This window comes from Anas platyrhynchos, chromosome 16 (genome assembly GCF_047663525.1).
Source record: "Anas platyrhynchos isolate ZD024472 breed Pekin duck chromosome 16, IASCAAS_PekinDuck_T2T, whole genome shotgun sequence".
Taxonomy (NCBI): domain Eukaryota; kingdom Metazoa; phylum Chordata; class Aves; order Anseriformes; family Anatidae; genus Anas; species Anas platyrhynchos.
In genome coordinates, this window is record NC_092602.1 from 7839631 (window position 1) to 7857591 (window position 17961).

General features: G+C 46.8%; 3 protein-coding genes across 6 annotated transcripts; 2 read left to right on the top strand and 1 right to left on the bottom strand.

Annotated features, from left to right (window-relative positions):
- Positions 1-3774: 3774 nt before the first annotated feature.
- On the top strand, positions 3775-5279 carry LOC101790824 (dynein light chain 1, cytoplasmic). The gene is made up of 2 exons (XM_005026649.6): positions 3775-4020; positions 4892-5279. Exons 1-2 carry the CDS (start codon positions 3889-3891, stop codon positions 5027-5029), a joined length of 270 nt encoding a protein of 89 aa, XP_005026706.2. The 5' UTR covers positions 3775-3888; the 3' UTR covers positions 5030-5279.
- Positions 5280-5955: 676 nt separating this feature from the next.
- On the bottom strand, positions 5956-14311 carry COQ5 (coenzyme Q5, methyltransferase). The gene is made up of 7 exons (XM_027469996.3): positions 14090-14311; positions 13529-13678; positions 12826-13050; positions 8737-8843; positions 7011-7099; positions 6692-6803; positions 5956-6577 (listed from the first exon to the last, which is right to left on the bottom strand). Exons 1-7 carry the CDS (start codon positions 14241-14243, stop codon positions 6476-6478), a joined length of 939 nt encoding a protein of 312 aa, XP_027325797.1. The 5' UTR covers positions 14244-14311; the 3' UTR covers positions 5956-6475.
- Positions 14246-17894, top strand: LOC101791011 (dynein light chain 1, cytoplasmic). 4 transcript variants are annotated; one of them, XM_005026650.6, is made up of 4 exons: positions 14246-14319; positions 14514-14619; positions 15847-15984; positions 17284-17894. In XM_005026650.6, exons 2-4 carry the CDS (start codon positions 14581-14583, stop codon positions 17419-17421), a joined length of 315 nt encoding a protein of 104 aa, XP_005026707.1. In that variant the 5' UTR covers positions 14246-14319; positions 14514-14580; the 3' UTR covers positions 17422-17894. The 4 variants fall into 4 exon arrangements, with proteins under 4 accessions (XP_005026707.1, XP_027325799.3, XP_027325800.3 ...); XM_027469998.3 differs by lacking the exons at positions 14246-14319; positions 14514-14619 and adding an exon at positions 15186-15299; XM_027469999.3 differs by lacking the exons at positions 14246-14319; positions 14514-14619 and adding an exon at positions 15220-15380.
- Positions 17895-17961: the final 67 nt, after the last annotated feature.

The window sequence follows — 17961 nt, forward strand, 5'->3', positions numbered from 1 at the left end:
GGAAAAACACTGAGAAAAATGCTTGAGAGTTTGAATAGTGGTGGTATTGGGATCAGCCATTAGTGGCTTGTGCATAATGCTGCGTCCACAAACTGCTTTGGCAAGCTCCCTCTCAGGCCATTGTGTGTCTGTCATGTATTGCATGGAAACCCTAGGCTGAGTGAAAAGGACCGCAGCTGCTTTTGCTGATAAAAGAAATCACAGCCATTGAGTAGGTTCTGTTTTCATTTGCTGCCCTGAAAGGTTGTGTGCTTAGTAAGATTTGAACTGACTGGAGCTGATTTTTTTTCATATTTGTCTGGCAGGAAGCGAGAGCAAACACTTGTTCCACTCTTATCGTGCCTTTTTGCAGTTACTTCGTTATTTGTTTGAGCTTCACATAAAACAATTGTTTTGATACTTGAATTCTTTAAAGGGTGTTGAATTAAAGCTTCTATTTAATCTCACTAATCCAATTAATTGCCAGGCTGTAACACTGTGCTAAAGTGTCAGGCTTTTCAAGATTCAGAGCCTGCAAATCATAAACCTTCACAAATGCACAAGCTCAGCCTAAAAGTCATTTATGATGCATACATAAATCACGAGGAGAGACTTCAATGGGTACCATACAACAAGCATGTTAGCAGAGAATTCCCACTTTGAGAAATACCCACACGTTCTACTCATTTTTGGCCTCCTCCTTTGACTATCAGAGAGAATGGGGACAAGATTATTTACATAGAAAAAGGGAGAGGAATTTGAGAGTGAACTGCATGGCCGCAGGAGCTACCAGCCCAAGGTATCATCAAGTAACTATTTAAAAGCAACAATCAAACCAACAATTTGGACAGAGATGATCCCACATTCCCCATGCAGCAGAGGCTAGCCTTAAAACTGCCGGTTCACTGCTGCTCCCCTACCCACACACTGCAGTGAGAGAACAGACTGCCTGATGCTTGTTCCCTGCAGCCTGAACTGCCTTAGAAGTTGCAAACACACATTTCCTTAATGAAGGGGTTTGTTACAACGTCACCACTAATAAGGGAATTACAGCCCTGACTCAGACAGCCACAACCACCAAATGAGGAACCCTTGAGAAGGCCAGACGAGCTACCTACGGGGCAGCATACGTTAGTACCTTGGCGTCCCATGGCCTGCGTACTGTGGAGGGTGCTGCACCCCATGGGATGGCGTGAACCCCCTCTGGGCCCAGGTGACACCCCGAGGCAGGGCCCAGACGCCCCTCGTGGTGCTGGTTCGAAGCACAAACAGCTCTGGGGCTGGCTCAAATCCTTACAGTGTTCTGCCACGTTGCAATTTATAAACCCAGGCAAACAAGTAGCTAAAATTGAGGACCTGTATCACAAAATTGTGACCTGCAAATTCTGCCTTACTGCATAATATGTATTTGTAAAACAACTCGTGTTTTCTCAGTGGTTAGTAGTTAGAGCAAAAAGTAAAATAGTGCATTCAGTTAAAAAAAAAAAAAAAAAGGTCAGGGCAATTACTGAGCTGCTGTAAATGTCTCTAGTTCCCCTGGACTCTATGGAGATAGCTTGATTTATAATCTGCTAAGTTTTTTTTCCATTACTATGCAGATCTGTAAGATATAATAATGTATTAGATTCCCTAGCATATAGATGCCAGGTTTTCAAATAAAATTTCAAGGTGGAGGTTTCTTTAGTTGTATGGAAATACAAGAACTGAAGTTTGTTTATTGATAATAACGATTATTTTATGCTTTGGTAGTAACTGGGAGCCCCAGGAAAAAAATCTCTATTAGCTGTAGTGATACTGTATTCAACACAGGAATAAAAAAAAGCAGCCTCAACTGAAAAGTGCTTGCAATCTAAGCTCCATCTGCAACAGGAGTCTCATGGTATACGTTGTCCATTACCCAATTTTCTTTGGCACCTCTTCTACTCCAGCTATCATCTCCTGTATGTATTTGTTCTGCCTTCCCCTGCAGCTCTGTCCCGAGGGAAATTACACTTTTACATTCTTGATCAACAAGTAAAGCTCTAATGTTTCTCTTTAAAGCCATGTATCTCAGGCTTTTATGTTTCTCTTTAAAGCCATGTATCTCACCCACACTGACATTTCTTGCAGTCGTCATCACATCTGTTCCTTCAGCTAACCATTTCTTAATAAATGCACAGAATGTGCCTGCAGCTACCAAACAACCACCTCCTCAGAGATTCATGGGTGTTTCTAAAGTTCATTGTAAGCACTGGGAAGATTGTTAAATGGTTCGTTCCTGTCAGCACAAAACTGTCTAGTACTTAAAGAACCATTGCTAGTGCTGCAGAGACTACAGATGGTTCTGTAAATTAATTGTTTACATGTATGGTGGCCCCAAGACTATCCCAAAGCTTCTTCAAGTTGTTAACACACAAGGTTTCTTACACCCTTTCACCTGCTGCATTAAATCAGATAAGTTCTTTTAATTTCATAACTTTCAAAGTTGTTCCTAACACACTCTGATGATGGTGGTATAAAAAACAAAGCTGTGAATTATATCTCTTCTAATTGTAATGCTAAAACCTGGCTGCTAAAGCCGAAAGCTATTTCTGAGATACTACAGAATGGCAAAAGGACTACATTATCCAGTTTTAATACTTTGGGGGAGAGTATATTCTTCCGAGGTTGCCTCAGAGCTTGAAAATGCAAAAGGTTTCTTGCAGTTATGCTACTTTTGCTATGAGTGACACTGAGCAGGTAACTATACTGCGGTAACGTGAAAAGTATTTTCATTTTCAGTGAGGTGGATGACTTCTCTGGAGTTTATTTCTACAAGGAAATGGCAGTCCCACCAACCAACCTTTTAAAACCTCTTGTAAGTCCTGCTGTGCTGTTTGCTATAGACAAAAGCTCAGAGTCCTGTTATTAACAGATCACCAGCTGTGCAACACTCAACAGCAATTTTGTAGCTGCTGCTGAGAGTATAAGCAGAAAGTGCCCCAGGGAGAGTGAAACTAACAAAACAGAGCACTGTGGATCTCCCCAAACATCTTGCTTCATTAGGGAAAAAAAAAAAAAAAAAAAAAGGCAAGAGTTGCAGAAATTCTGAGGTCTGCAAAAGGTGCCTCGAATGGCACTTAAGTCTGATGGATTCAGTTCAATAAAGGAACAAAGTTTAGAGCTCACTTGATCACAGTAAATAGGGGTAAAAGATTTTTGTCAGAGATCACTTGGTCTGAAAGACGGTGACAAATTGAATAGAGATATATTGATAGGAAAACTGATCAAGCGTGACTGATAAGCTAGGGAGCGTGTCCCTGTGACGTGGGCAGGCTTTCCCCTCAGCAAGAGGCATCTCAGGGGAGGGATGCCGGCTCACAGGGAGGCAGCAGGCCTGCTGCACAGAGTGTGAGGGGAAATTCTGCAAAGTTCTGCGTTGTGGTGGTCTGGGCTGGGGCGAGTAACAAAATGGCTTTGGGGGCCACGCATCAGCTGCAGGAAGGCGTTTTACGGAAACTGGGACATATTTAAACTTTTTTACAGAAACTGGGACATATTTAGACGTGCTGGAGGCTGAGCTTGTTTTACAGAAGAGGTGTTTTTTGCCCTGGCTCAGCAGTTCTGGCGCACACGGCCAAGACCCCCCTGGCACCCCTCAGGGCCGGGCCCGCCGCTCCCCGTCGCCATGGAAACGGCCTCAGGCACGGAGCATGCCGGGCCGAAAGAAAACGCAAGGGCAAAACCCTCCTGGGGCAGCCAATGAGCGCTCGGGAGAGAGGTGGCGACGCCCAATGATCGGCGGGGGGGCGTGGAGGGGGCGGCCCCGGGGGCGGGTCCAGGGGCGGCCCGCGGGGAGCACCCGCAGAGCTCGGCGGGGGCCGGGCCGGGAGCGCGTGGGGGCTGCTGCTGCCGCAACGCCGGGCCGGGCTTCGCTCCCCGCAGGCAGCCATGGGCGAGCGAAAGGCGGTGATCAAGAACGCGGACATGTCGGAGGAGATGCAGCAGGACTCGGTGGAGTGTGCCACGCAGGCGCTGGAGAAATACAACATCGAGAAGGACATCGCCGCGCACATCAAGAAGGTGAGCCCCGGGTCACGGCCGCGCCGGCGGGAGGGGCAGGGCAGGGGGAGCGCAGCTGGGCGAGGCGCTGACCTGGCCCTGGGACCCATCTGGGACAGGACACTGCCTGCATTGAGCAGCGCTGCCTTGCTGACCTCCTAACTTTTTTTTTTTTGTCCCCTTCCCACCACATTTGAGACAAACTGTTCGTGCTAATGCAGAACAGATGGTTTGGCACTTACTGTTTGTCAGTTCTTCTCCGGTTCCTACTTGGAGCCAGATTGAGCTGTAGGTTCGAGCTGCAAGATGGAGATGAGCAGAATGCAAACTCTTGAATGTTCTCACAAAAAGTCTCTTCGTCTTGGGGCTGGTGGACTCCACAATACACAGGCACTGGCTGTAAGCTTCTATTCATACAAGCCTTGTAGCTACGAGTTTATCTGAAACTCAGAGCAGTCTCCAAGTATGATGGGTAGAAGGAATATTCTCATGACATGAGATTAAGGATGCAGCAGAGAATTTTCCATTAAGAGTCCTTTCAGCATCCTCATTAAGAATTAGCTAGTGAAGATAAATTAATGGCTTAATTTCTATAGCTTTAGAACAAAGTTCTTAAAAGTTACCATTTAAAATCATGGTATGACTTCTGCAGAAAAGTTTTTTCCCTGAACATATACATTTTAAAGTTACTCCTGCTTTGTTAGGAAGCTTTTTTTTTTTCCTTGGTAAGCAACAGAATGTACTAAGACAACAGATGATCCTTGCACTTAAGAGCATATGCTGCTCCTTAATTGCTTTCTTCAGAGAGGGATACTTGCTAACAAGTTACATATCAGTGCCAAAATAAATGTTAGTACAAGCAATGCTAAATTCCATGTTCTATTTTCTGCAGGAATTCGACAAGAAATACAATCCCACTTGGCACTGCATCGTGGGAAGGAACTTCGGCAGCTACGTGACTCATGAGACCAAGCACTTCATCTACTTCTACCTCGGCCAAGTTGCTATTCTTCTTTTCAAGTCTGGTTAGCTCCGGGGACTCCTCCTGACACTTGCGTCTGGTCACAGGACTGCACACTAAACCCAAACAGCCTGCTACCTTCAGCCTTCCTAAGGAAAGACCTCGATCTTCAGGTCTTTGTTGTATTGTTAATGGTCAGGGATTTTGCTGTAGTAGCTGTTATTTTCATTGTGGCTATGAAAATGTCTTCCTTGTATTTATTTTCTTTCAAAACACAGCTTCTTTGCTAATAAAACTACTGGAACAGTTTGTCCTTTAAGACTCTTATCTACCCTTCTGCTGTCTTAGTGTTTGCATTATCTCTTTATTCCCCTGTGAAGGAAGGAACATCCCCACCCCCATTTTCCCCTAAACCCACAGCATCTGAATCCTGAGCTAATCTATGAATCCACCGTCAGTCAGTAAGGAAGAACAACAGGATTTTTTCCTGAGAGAAGATGGGGAAAAAATGCTTTTTGAGTCTCGATAAGCATTTTGGTATGTATAACCTCCAGTGCAAATTCTGGAGTTCAGCTACGTTGTGTTGGGAAGAAGTTGCTTTTCTGATTTGGGGAAAACTGGTGAGCAAAAGCAACAGTCCTTTTATTTCCCACTCTTCAGAAGAGAGGGGTTTTCACTCTTTTATTACACAGCTGTCGCTTTAGAATACAACTCAAACTACTCAAAGCTAGAAAATACATTTTTTTACTCTTCTTATTTTTTTATATATCCTGCGACAGAAGGATCAAGTGTTCAATAGTTTAAAGATCAGAAGCAAACGTGGTATTTTTATGGATATGTTCTACATGCAGTATTGACAGAAGAAACGTATATTCACCTGATTTGATACGTAGGTGAACATACATCATCGCATCCCAGAATAGTTATTAAGTTACTATTCCTCAGAAGGGTTTCCTTTCTTTTAAAAATATTAAAATACTGTCTTAAATTAGAAGTAGTTGATGCATAGCTGTTTTATTTTGTAAGCCTTCCATTTGTTTGAAAGAAGTAAAAGGATCATGGAAAAGCCCCTTAAAGTCCACATGACTGAAAGACAATGACAGTTTAATACAGGTTTAATAAATCCAAGTTACTTCTCACTGCTATGACAGCCCCCTTGAGGCCGAGTACAAGAAAGGAGGTATCTCAGCTGAAGACTAGTTAGTCCGTTTCTGTACCCACATCAGGTGTAACTGAAGTTTCTCCATTAATCAGTAATGCTCAGTTTTGGCCACATCCTTTGAGTCCTGTGCACTTGAAGAAATGCAAGTGTACAAAACCAGTCACAGAAATCACTTCCATCCTCAGGTCTCGAGGGGAAAAAGGTTGCTGACATTCTTCCAGGCCTGTCTGCTGAGCAAGTATCTGCTGCACAAGCTCTTAAAGCTTTCCTCTTCTATCTTCATAGAGTTAAAATTCCAAGCTTTCAGATTACTCAGGAAAATTGTACTTCCTGTGTTTTGCTACACAGTAGGCTCATAGTTTGAAACCTGAGTGAATGGCAACTATGCCAGAGGATAAATTCTGATAATCCACTTTAAAAAACCCTGCATCTTCTATCATTTCCTTCAGCTCCTCCTGAAAAATAATAGTTCCATAATTACAACCACCTGAAAGCCTATAAGCCAGCTGCCTCCACGATTCTGGTGGGACCGTGTCTTGTGTATCAGTGCATCCAGAGAAATGTCTTACCTGAGGGGGGAAGCGTCGGATGCTCTCCACAAGATACTGGTAAGACTTCCAGTCACCAGCGATTATTTCTCCCAGAACAGGGATAACCTGAAAGCTGTAGAGATCATAGAGCCTGCAGAGACAGAAATCATGCACAGATTAATACAAACAAGTTTTAAACCAAGCATCTTCAATATAAGTTGATCTCTTTACCACTATGCTATGTCCAAATTTGGTTTTAAAGTGCACAATGAGAAGGCTGCAAAGTGTCTCTGTTTCTTGCCCCGGCTGAGTGCAAGCAAATCTTGTGACGTGGCGTAAGGCGTCACCATGTTCCTACCTGGAAAGGAGAGGGTTGCTGACTTGACTAAATTCGAGGCAGAGAAATCTCCCTCCTGGTTTCAGCACACGATAGGCCTCCTGAAGTGCCTGAGACAAAGCAGATATGATGAGTTTGTTTCTGTAGAACAGCACCTGTGTGCTGTCATGCCAAATGACAACTCAGTAATGAACTGAGGGGAGTAAAGAAAATCCTGACTGGCGATCTCCAATGTTTACTTGTAGAGAAGCATCCCAAGACCATCAAAACCAAAACAATACCGAAACACATAATGCTCCTGGTGTTAGGTAAATAGATTTATACCATGCTTTATGTTGAAACGATGATATTAGGGATGCATTTTTAATTCCCTTTTTCCCTGCTCTCAGTTGATGAATGTTTGCCAGCACAGTTCTTGTAATTACAGACCAAAGGAAAAGGTGACTCAGCTAGAAGAAACTGAAACTGAAAAGAGGGCATGATATAAATATATTTTTAATCAAAAGACAAGACTTTATTCAACTGTGAGGCACATCAAAGGATCAAAGAAGAAATGATCCTGAGTTTTGGAAGAACAGCTTGTGAGAACAGGGAGGAAGGAAAGGGAAGAAAAGAAACTTAGAGCTACTTAGAAAATTCCATCCTATATCCAAAACAAACCAGCCAAGAACAACTAGAAATGTCCTGTTGACAACTATGCTTTTCCATATAAGAACACAGAGTTGTGTTCAACAGCCTCTGCAGGTTCTACATCTGCTTGGCTTCAAGCGTCACGTTCCTAAGGGATCAAATATAAACAGTACACATGCATGATGAGAGCTCTAAAAAAGAATTGGACCTTCAATGTGTTTTGCATCAAGTCTCCAGGGAGCCATGCTACCAGACTTCTGTATCCAGTTCCCTTGAAGAGCTATAAAGCAAGAGCCTGTGCTTCAGAAGGGTGCAGATAAAGCACCGTGGAAGACCATCTGCACTAAAGAAGTTCAAAGACACGCATTTCAAGGTGGTTTGGACCCAAATGCTACACCTCCTGTGGAAGGAACATTGCCAAGGTTGTAACACACTCCTCCAAAACACAGAGTAGCCAACCAGACACAGGTGATCTACCCTTTCTTCACCCACAAGACAGCTAGTTGTTCCCAGAGGACTGACACTGTTTAGAACAGAGAGAACTCTCCCTAATTAAAATCGCATTCATTCTTTACGGGGAACCGTACTACCAGCCAGTGTAGACACTAAACGGGGCTGAACAGATTAATTCGACAGTAGTGGTGGCAGCAGCCAGCTGCTCCCCACTTTGTTCTCTGGAAGCTCTGCTGGCTCAGACAGGTAAATAGAATGAGGCAGAAAGCATCGACCCACTGCAGGTGGGATGTAGGTCAAGTGCTTCAGGAAGATTTGGGACAGGCAGACTGACTGCACTGTACATGTGTAGGTCCTGTAATATCACAGGTTAAAAGACAGGGAATGCAGCATTCAGCCCTTTTTGCCTTAGGAAGAGATTGTGTGGCTTGCCAAGCTGGAAAGATTGGGTGCAACCAGTATAAATCTAACTTTTATGACAAAGGTGGAGCATTTAATCGCATTCTTCATTCAAACATGCTGCACAATATGTGCCACTTATTTTAAATGTCTTGGGAGTAGACAAAGATGTTTCTTTACCCAAAGATTAGGCTTCCTCTGCTAGAAGAAGAAGCATCAGATGGATTGTAAAGACCCTGTGCCAGCACACACTATAGCAACTTACCAAATCAATACGAGTTACATTTCGTATTCCAAAGGCAATTGTGTAAACATCAAATTTATCGTCATCAAAGGGCAGCTCTTCAGCATTGCCAAGCACCCAGGACAAGCCTGTAATGAAAGCCAAGGACACAGTATTGAACAGGCCTTATATAACTGCTGGTCCAAAAATACTAGAACTTCTCTATTCCAGAAGTAAATATTTATTAATAAATAGATATTTAAAAATAGCGATTCATTTTTGATGGAGGAAAAACCACTTTGGTCTATACTTACAAATATTTCAGTGCCCTGTATTGCAACAGATCTGCCAAAACATCCCTCTGCACACGTGCATGCTGCGTGCACAGTGCCTTGGTCTGCCACCAAGATTTCACCCCAATCTTTCGTTGTAGTGGAAAGCCACACCAACTGGCTGCTGGCTGTTGCAAAGCTGCAAGAGGAGACTCTCTACTCAAACAGCGACTACAGACAGTGACTAACATCTTGCCATGCAAAAAGACATAAAACACTGAAGAAATGTAGGTAGAAAGTTTCCGTGATTGAAGAACATGAAAAGCCACACTCCTCCATCAGCTCTATCAGAACGTGATCCTGTTGCAGCTGTGCTGTTTCCCAAACACCAACAGATCATGGCCACGTCTATCTGTGCAGTGTTAGGCTTGTCCAAGCTATTTGTGCCAAAGTAAAACTGCTAAGTTTAGAATAAATAGTTCTTAAGGTCGCATTTTGGTGACTCTGATGCAGAAGAAAATATCCTAACAGAAAAAAACAGAAGTTTTCTGCAACGACAAGCAACAGTTCAAAGGACAGTATGCTAGAAAAAGGCACGGAGAACAAAACAACAGAAAACCTCAGCTGCTGCCAGGAGGCATTCAAATTTCATTTTTACAAAGTAGATACAGTTGTAGAAAGTGTAGTATAAAACGATGCATACATTATTAAAGCAGTAATTATTAGTCTTATTTAAACCTGGGCAGTTTAAATAGACCTCTAAGAAGAGAGTACCAAGAAAAGGTTCTGAGCAACAGGAAAACTACCCCTCAGAATACACTGTTGTGAAATCACAGGTCAGAAGTTTGTAAGGGGATAGATGAAAGGGCTGTTGGTATTGTGGTCTACCTTGACTTCAGTAAGGCCTTTGACACCATTCCCTACAACATTCTCCTCAAGAAACTGGCTGCTCGTGTCTTGGACTGGCCATGGGTTTGTTAGGTTAAAAACCAGCTGGGCAGCCAGGCCCAAAGAGTCATGGTGGATGGAGTCAAACCCAGTTGGAGGCCAGTCACTAGTGGCGTCCCCCAGGGCTCGGTGCTGGGGCCGGTCCTCCTTAACATCTTCATCAATGATCTGGATGACGGCATTGAGCGCACCCTCAGTAAGTTTGCAGATGACACCAAGTTAGGTGCGTGTGTCGATCTGCTCGAGGGTAGGAAGGCTCTGCAGGAGGATCTGGATAGGCTGCACCGATGGGCTGAGGCCAACTGTATGAGGTCCAACAAAGCCAAGTGCCGGGTCCTGCACCTGGGGCACAACAACCCCAAGCAGAGCTACAGGCTGGGAGATGAGTGGTTGGAGAGCTGCCAGGCAGAGAAGGACCTGGGAGTGATGGTGGACAGACAGCTGAATATGAGCCAGCAGTGTGCTCAGGTGGCCAAGAAGGCCAACGGCATCCTGGCTTGTATAAGAAGCAGTGTGGCCAGCAGGGCTAGGGAGGTGATCGTCCCCCTGTACTCGGCTCTGGTGAGGCCGCACCTCGAGTACTGTGTTCAGTTTTGGGCCCCTCGCTACAAGAAGGACATCGAGGTGCTTGAGCGGGTCCCAGAGAAGGGCGACGAAGCTGGTGAGGGGCTGGAGAACAAGTCCTACGAAGAGCGACTGAAGGAGCTGGGCTTGTTCAGCCTGGAGGAGGCTCAGGGGCAACCTTATCACACCCTGTAAAGGAGGCTGTAGCGAGGTGGGGGTTGGCCTGTTCTCCCATGTACCTGGTGACAGGACGAGGGGGAATGGGCTAAAGTTGCGCCACAGGAGGTTTAGGTTGGATATTAGGAAGAACTTCTTTACTGAGAGGGTTGTGAGGCACTGGGATGGGCTGCCCAGGGAAGTGGTGGAGTCACCATCCCTGGAGGTCTTTAAAAGCCATTTAGGTGTAGGGCTCAGTGCTGTGGTTTAGTGGAGGACTGGTTAGTGGCAGGTCAGAGGTTGGACTCTGATCTTGGAGGTCTCTTCCAACCTAGACAACTCTGTGTTAAGCAAGGAACCAAGGCACACGCAGCGCACCCTACCACTCCTGCTGGCCAAAATGCACGATCAGCAATTGTGCAGCACATGTGCTTCTTTTCAGTGTGCACAGCCCCTGTTGCTGGCTAACAAATACATAGAAATGTACGCACTGGGAAACAGTAAGAGAAAAACAAGCCCCTTGCAATTTTAAGAAAAAAAAATTTCAGACCTCAGCAGATCAGCATGTAAACAAACTCAGAAGTGAATTTACTAAGACAGGGAGAAATCACATGAAGAACAGCAGTAAGGACATACTCAATGGGTATGTGCTGAACGAGGGAGAGGAAGAGGTAAGAAGTCAGAATTGTAGCACAGCCGGGAAGAAGGCAGCTCAGGCAACAGGATGGCAATTGAGCCTCAACAACTACATTGTACAGAGAAAAAAATTAGAAACTAGACATATGTATTTTGAGAACTTGATATGTCACAAAAATACCTGAAAATTGAAGCCAACTGAATAAAATGCTTTTTTTTTTTTTTATAGTGGCTGAGAGGCAGTATCAAGCTTTATTTCAGATCCTAAGCTATAGCCATAAAGCATTTATACTTACAGTGTTGGTACAGTTCAGGTGTTCCCAAACTATACTGCATAGAGAGCTCTGGACAGGCTTGCAAGCTGCTCAGAGAAGCATGATGCATGCAGCCTACCAGAGTTGGAAGAACCAATGCTTTTACAATGAGTTTACTATGCCAAGAGAAGAGGGGGAGGCAGGCAGGCAATGGCCTGAAGTAACCCACCAGCTGAGAACCAGAGCAGCTGAGAGAACCTGTGTCAGCAGCTTTTCTGTCAGCCCCTTTCGCTGCTGAGCTTTGTTTTATGTCCTTCAGCCTACGTAATTTCCAGGCAAGAACTTTACTTCTATCTGCCTGGAAGACCTTTCTTGCAAGGCCCTGTCTGCTCCACATGCACATACACCCCTTGCACCAGGAGCTGCCAACAAGAGGTAAGTGCAAGGTGGGTCACTGGCCGCAGCTGTGAGTAGAGTGGTGATGGGGGTGTGGGAGCAGAGCACAGTGAAAGGACACATGGGACGTCTCACAGCACATACACAGAGGCTGCCCAGGGCATTCCTCATGGTGGCTACCCAGGAAAACAAGTTTGAGAATGTCCTGTATACTTTACTTTGCTAATATATTTGGTAAATAGCCCTAATTGACAAGATGAACTATTATCATACAAATGCTGAACCACAAAAGCAGGACTTCTTTTTATGTATCTTACATCTTAAAATCAGGCTTAGTCAGCATTGGTGTGGTCCACAACAAATTCTAGGTAACAGTAAATTAATCTGTTGATCTGCAAACTAACATTTAATATAATTCAGTTTCTCTGAATATTATTAGCACATTCTCTAACTGTGGAAAATTTTGTAGCTTTACAATATACTACCATTCTTGCATTTTTTATTTGCTGCCTTAATTCTCAGAACTTTAGTGCAACTATTCTAGGGCTGAGCTTTGCTGTATTATCTGCCTTAATAAAATCTGATTAGTTTGCACAAATATAAAGAGCAGGCTTAGGCTATTTGGCCAGTTTTGAATATCCAATGGCTGGATATCAGAACTCACGAACACTTCCATGCCTTTATTCCTAAAAGCTCAAGAGGATCGCTGTATATTTGATCTTCATACTACGTGTGTCTCACTGGAAAAGTGATTTTGCCTTGACAAATATGAAAGCACAGCTTTGGCATATACCAGGGCTATATACTTCATGCTGTAATCCTGAAGTGGTGATTGTCTCGTGGCCATTACGCATCACATTCTTGCTATCTAGCACATTACTGAAATGGTACAATGCACGACTTACCTTCAGAGTAGCCAAGATGCTGTGCTCTTTGCTTCCCAACTTTTAACATTTCTTTGTTAATGTCACAGACCACAACTTGGGAATCCCCTAGTGGCTTAACTTTTTCTTCCTCGTAACTCTTAGCGATTTCCTGCCACGACAAATTCTGATGGCGCTTAAGCTTCTGTTGGAGTTGACGTTCTCGTACAGAGCGAACATAATTAATAAATCGAAAGGCAATGTCACCTGCATTTGTTTTAAAAGAAAGATAAATGTTTCAGAATGTTTCCTGAACATGAAAGTACTAAAACTCCAGGAAATTGGAACATAAAGCTCTGAACATCAAACTTACATGTTATACAGTAAGTATATAAGTAAAGGGAATATATTAGAAGCAAACAGGAAAAAAAATGAAATATATTAAAAGCAAACTTTCTGCAAAATAAAGTAGTTTTTAACAGCATATTATGGCATTATTGTAATGATTTCAGAGCCTTGGAGTAAGATATTTCAGAACACAAATAAGTTAGCTCTCAACCTCTCTTCACTGTAAATCTGCTATAGTATTGTAGTAAATCAGATAGATGTTTTACTGGTTTTAAAGACAGGGAAACTAAGACCAAAAAAAAAAAAAAAAAAAGGTTAGGCAACTCAAGTCTGAGCAATCTCAAACAGTTCAAAGATAGCGTGGTGTGGTCATGTGGAACTCACCCAAATTATTTACCTGTTCCTCCAGCAACATCAACAAGAAGCGTTCCTGGGGAAGGATTCATTTTATGCACGAGGATATCCTTCCACACCCGATGAATCCCCAGAGTCATTGAATCATTCATTACATCATATTTCTCGGCCACGTTTTCAAAGACCTGATAAACTGTAAAGAAAGAACATAAGAAGGAGATGCAGTTTAATTAAAAACGCTTCAGTGGCAAGAAAGTGTCCTTTTTTTTGCCTGGTGGAGGTCTGCCACCATGTGGAACTGAGAAAGATCACCTGAAAACTCCTTACACCAAAAAAAACGACACAATCCCATTGACCTTGCTGCCTGACAAAGCTGTCTTTGGAGATACACAGCCTCTTCCCGTAACCCTCCCGGTACTCTGGGGGGAAGGATCGAGCTGGGACAAGGCAGATGGTGTTTACCGAGGCTCCCGGTAACGTCTCAAAGCAAGCTCCCGGCCCCACCACCCCTCCGGGAGCCCCTTCACCCCCACAACCGACGCGCACCGGGAGCCCCGGCCGGCTCCCCCTGGGCCCCGCCGCAGCGAGCCCCCGGCCCCCTCACTTTTCTCCCTCCTCTCCTCCTCCGACACGTTCTGGAAGCCGAAATGCGTCTGAGGCCCGGCGGCGAAGCCCCGGGCGAGGCCGAGCAGCGCCCGCAGAGCCCCGGGGCGGCGAGTGAGGAGCGGCCGGGCCGGGCCCAGCCCCGCCGCCGCCATTTTGAAGGGCGCGACCCGGCCCAGCCCCACCGGGCCCGGTGCCCCCGGCGTCCCGCGGCCCTGCCTTGCTCCGGAGGTTTTTGAATTTCACCCGTGAACCCCCCCGGGGCCAGGCACGCCGGGTGTTTGTCGGTCCCCGGGGCCGAGGGGAGGCGGGAGGGGTTTTGGTTCCCCCTCAGGAACTTCAGCGGGAGGGGTCTTGGTTCCCCGTGGGGAATTTAGCGCGATTTGGGGAATTGTCCGGTGAGATTTTTTTTTTTTTTTGTGCAGTGAACGCCCTGCTTGTACATGGGAGTCACCCGGGAGCCTTTGAAGTGAATAGATACGGAATTACTGAATGGATGCGGAGTTCCTGAGCCATGCGTCACGCCGGGAGGTGAGGTCACGGCTCCGAGGAGCGGGCCCGGAGCTGCGCTCCCCCAGCACGGGCTGGGCTCCAGCCGCCGCCCTCCGCCCTCACACCCCCGGGGCCTCCTCGCGTCCTGCGGGCGGAATTGGGCCAAACCTCCCCGTTTTCGCCCCGTGTTCTTCACAGCACGGTACCCGCACAGCACCACACGTTATCCTTTCGGTGCCTCAGGCAGGGGGAGCCACGAGCGGTGCCTACCGGAGGAGTTACCGGGGGGGCCTCGCACGCTGCCTTCACGGACCGGCCGCACGGACGCGCCGGTTGGGGCGGCTCAGCCATGACGGGGGGGGAAAGAGGAGGCCGAGCGGAGGCTGCGGGGCACCTGAGCGCCCCCATTCCCGCCCCACGGACACGCCGTGCCCCGGGCCGGCCCCACGGGAGCCCCGGGAGCGCCGAGCCCGGCGTCCGCACGGCGCCGCTCATCGCTATGGCAACGGCCGCAAAGCACGCCGGGCTGAAAGAAAGCGCAGAGAGAAAACGCTGCGAGACAGCACGATCCCGGCCAATGAGCGCGCGGAGCGGCGCCGGGAATAACCAATAGCCGGCGGCCGGCGCGGAGAGGGCGGGGCTGGCGGCTGAGGGAGGCGGGTGCGGTGCGCGCGGGTCGGTTAAACCGGAGCGGCGGCGGCGCGAGCGGAGTCCCTGAGGTGCGCGTCCGCCCCCCACATCCCCGCCCGCCCGCTGCGCGCCGCTCTACCGGGGCTGCCCCTGCTCCTCGACCGCGAACGGTGAGGGAAGGGCGTGGGGAGCTGAGCCCTGAGGGGTTGGGGCTCGACCGATACCGGGAAGGCCGAGGGGAGGCGGGCGGGGCGCGGCTCGCCCCTTCCCGTGGTCCCCGGGGGAATGCGGGGAGCGGCTGAGGGGGCTGCGCCCCCTCCCGGTGGTTCCCGGCCTGAGGCGGGGCGGAGCGGGACTGGGGGGGAGTCGGGAAGGGCTGGGAAGGACCCGGCTACGCTCCCCTTGCTCGGGACTGAGGCCCTTCGGAGCAGGCGCTGAGCTGAGGCAGCTGCGAGCGGGGCTGTGCCCTGCCCCTGAGCCGCCCTGCGGGGCCGCTGCGCTGCAAGCGGCGTGGTATGGCCGGGTGCTGAGCTGGGCGCTGCGGGAAGCCCTGGGGAGCCGTGGTGGTACCTCGGGAGATTGCTCGGCAGGTGGCTGCGCCTGTAACTTTGAATTTCGGTCTTCGCCGTAATTCAGGCAATCATGAGTGACCGAAAGGCAGTGATCAAGAATGCTGATATGTCAGAGGAGATGCAGCAAGATGCCGTGGAGTGTGCCACTCAGGCCCTGGAGAAGTACAACATCGAGAAGGATATTGCTGCTCACATCAAGAAGGTGAGGGTCTGGCTGTGGGGCGTGCTCGTGTGCATGAAAAGTCAGGCAGGCGAACGTTGCTAGGCAAGTAGCTCTAGAGAAACAAGTTCCAGAGATACTAGATAATCAAGTTGGGCTTTCCCTGTAGGCTGGTGTCCTTATGTTCCTTTCCCCACCCTTTGCATGGATTTTTGTGGTCCTTCTACTCTCCCCTTGCAAAACTTTCCACTTAAGCATTTTCCTCCATTATCTCCCTGTCCAGGTTAACAAAAAAGTGGCAGCTGACCTGTCCCTGTGACTGATCTGCCAGGACAAAACACTGGCCCTATTGAGCTCTCCTATAGCTTTTCTGTGAGAGAAAGCCTGTTTTACATAGTTCTTGATTTCAGTTGTATTGAACTTAATCTTCAGGATCTGTTTAGTTCTGTACCTGGGAAACAAAAATTGCAGGGAAACATTCTTTTTGGCAAGTCTATTGCGCTCGCATCTTTCTTTATATAGTGACCAAAGCAAAAAATGTATATATATTAGCCACTAAGGTGTTTTTCTGTTGGAAAAGTCTGTTAATCCTACACTAAAAAAATAGAAGGTGGGGAAAGATCTAGTTCCGATTATATTTCCTTCATCAATTCAGATTAATGGAGAAATGGAGGAGTCTCAGTGGAAGCTAAACTGATTTTTGTGGAAAAGCAATCTTAAAAGTAACTCAGCTAAGCAGAATGGCTGTTTTCATCAGAGAAAACTTGTTTTGCTGTTCCCATAGTACAGAGAAGCACTTTTTTTTTCCCAGATGCAGGAAATATCTAAGATAGCAAAGAGGGAGTTTAGCCTGCTGTGTGCCAGGTACTTTCTGTGGCAGCTACTGGAAGCTTCTGGAGAAGTTTGCTTGATGTGTGTGAACACGTCATGGAGATTTGTTCATAGCACTGGTATGACAGAGCTTGTAGCAGAGTTTTTCTGTAGCTGCCCCTCAGTCCCTGTAGCACCCATGTTGCAGAGGAACAATGAAGCCGAGATAATGGCTTAATCCCCACAGATACAAAACGAGTGGCGAGGCTTTTACTCGGGGTTACGGTTCCAGATTATGGTATGTGTTATGGGGGGAGAAATACTACTTTCCCTGAGCAAAGGAAATATTTTGAGTTTATTCCTGATTTGATAGGGAGCAAGGGGGGTGGTGTTTTATCTGACTAAGCAGCAGGTGAATAAGTTGTAAATAAGATCATAGTATTTAAGAGCATCTGCTCTTCCTCTAATTGCCTTGCTCCAAGTGAATACCTGTTCAGAAGCGTTCTTAATTCCGAGTGATCTATTTTGCAGGAATTCGACAAGAAATACAATCCCACTTGGCACTGCATCGTGGGAAGGAACTTCGGCAGCTACGTGACTCATGAGACCAAGCACTTCATCTACTTCTACCTCGGCCAAGTTGCTATTCTTCTTTTCAAGTCTGGTTAGCTCCGGGGACTCCTCCTGACACTTGCGTCTGGTTATGGGACTGCGCTGGCTCCTGTGACTGGTTACTGCGGCCTTCCCGAGGAAGCAGATGTTGGTCTTCAAGGGCAATGGCAGGGACTGTGCTGTAGCAGAAGGTGTTACATTGTGGATATAAAAAGGAAAAATACCAAAAAAAAAGTCTTCCTTGTATTTATTTTTTTCTAAAAGGCTTCATCTTTGCTAGTAGGGCTGTTGGAGGAGTTTGGCCTTCAGGAGTTCTCTGGCCATCTGCAGTGTCGCCTCATTTCTGTTCGTGCTGTGAGTACTGACGGTGTTTTGTTCTCCCTGTTCCAAACATCTCCTATTTTTATTTTCTTGTGTTGCTGGATTTACTAAAAACCACGGCTATGCTGTCACAGAGCCTGAGCTGTTTCTTTTTCTGCTGATGCCTCTTGGAGATTTGATTTGGAAAATAAACGCCAAGCCCCACCCCAGCTGCCAGCTCCTTATTTCGAGACCCGCCGGGAGGGCTGGGGGCGGCCTGGCCCCTGCGGGAAGGGG

What these genes read in the sequence shown, in the direction of transcription:
- LOC101790824 (XM_005026649.6), top strand. Translation starts at nt 3,889, where the DNA reads ATGGGCGAGCGAAAGGCGGTGATCAAGAACGCGGACATGTCGGAGGAG. An exon ending in TCGCCGCGCACATCAAGAAG is followed by an intron (nt 4,021 to 4,891) that starts GTGAGCCCCGGG and finishes TATTTTCTGCAG; the next exon opens with GAATTCGACAAGAAATACAA.
- COQ5 (XM_027469996.3), bottom strand. Translation starts at nt 14,243, where the DNA reads ATGGCGGCGGCGGGGCTGGGCCCGGCCCGGCCGCTCCTCACTCGCCGC. An exon ending in GGAGGAGAGGAGGGAGAAAA is followed by an intron (nt 13,679 to 14,089) that starts GTGAGGGGGCCG and finishes CTTTCTTTACAG; the next exon opens with TTTATCAGGTCTTTGAAAAC. An exon ending in TCCGACGCTTCCCCCCTCAG is followed by an intron (nt 6,578 to 6,691) that starts GTAAGACATTTC and finishes ATTATTTTTCAG; the next exon opens with GAGGAGCTGAAGGAAATGAT.
- LOC101791011 (XM_005026650.6), top strand. Translation starts at nt 14,581, where the DNA reads ATGGATGCGGAGTTCCTGAGCCATGCGTCACGCCGGGAG. An exon ending in GCCATGCGTCACGCCGGGAG is followed by an intron (nt 14,620 to 15,846) that starts GTGAGGTCACGG and finishes GCCGTAATTCAG; the next exon opens with GCAATCATGAGTGACCGAAA. An exon ending in TTGCTGCTCACATCAAGAAG is followed by an intron (nt 15,985 to 17,283) that starts GTGAGGGTCTGG and finishes TCTATTTTGCAG; the next exon opens with GAATTCGACAAGAAATACAA.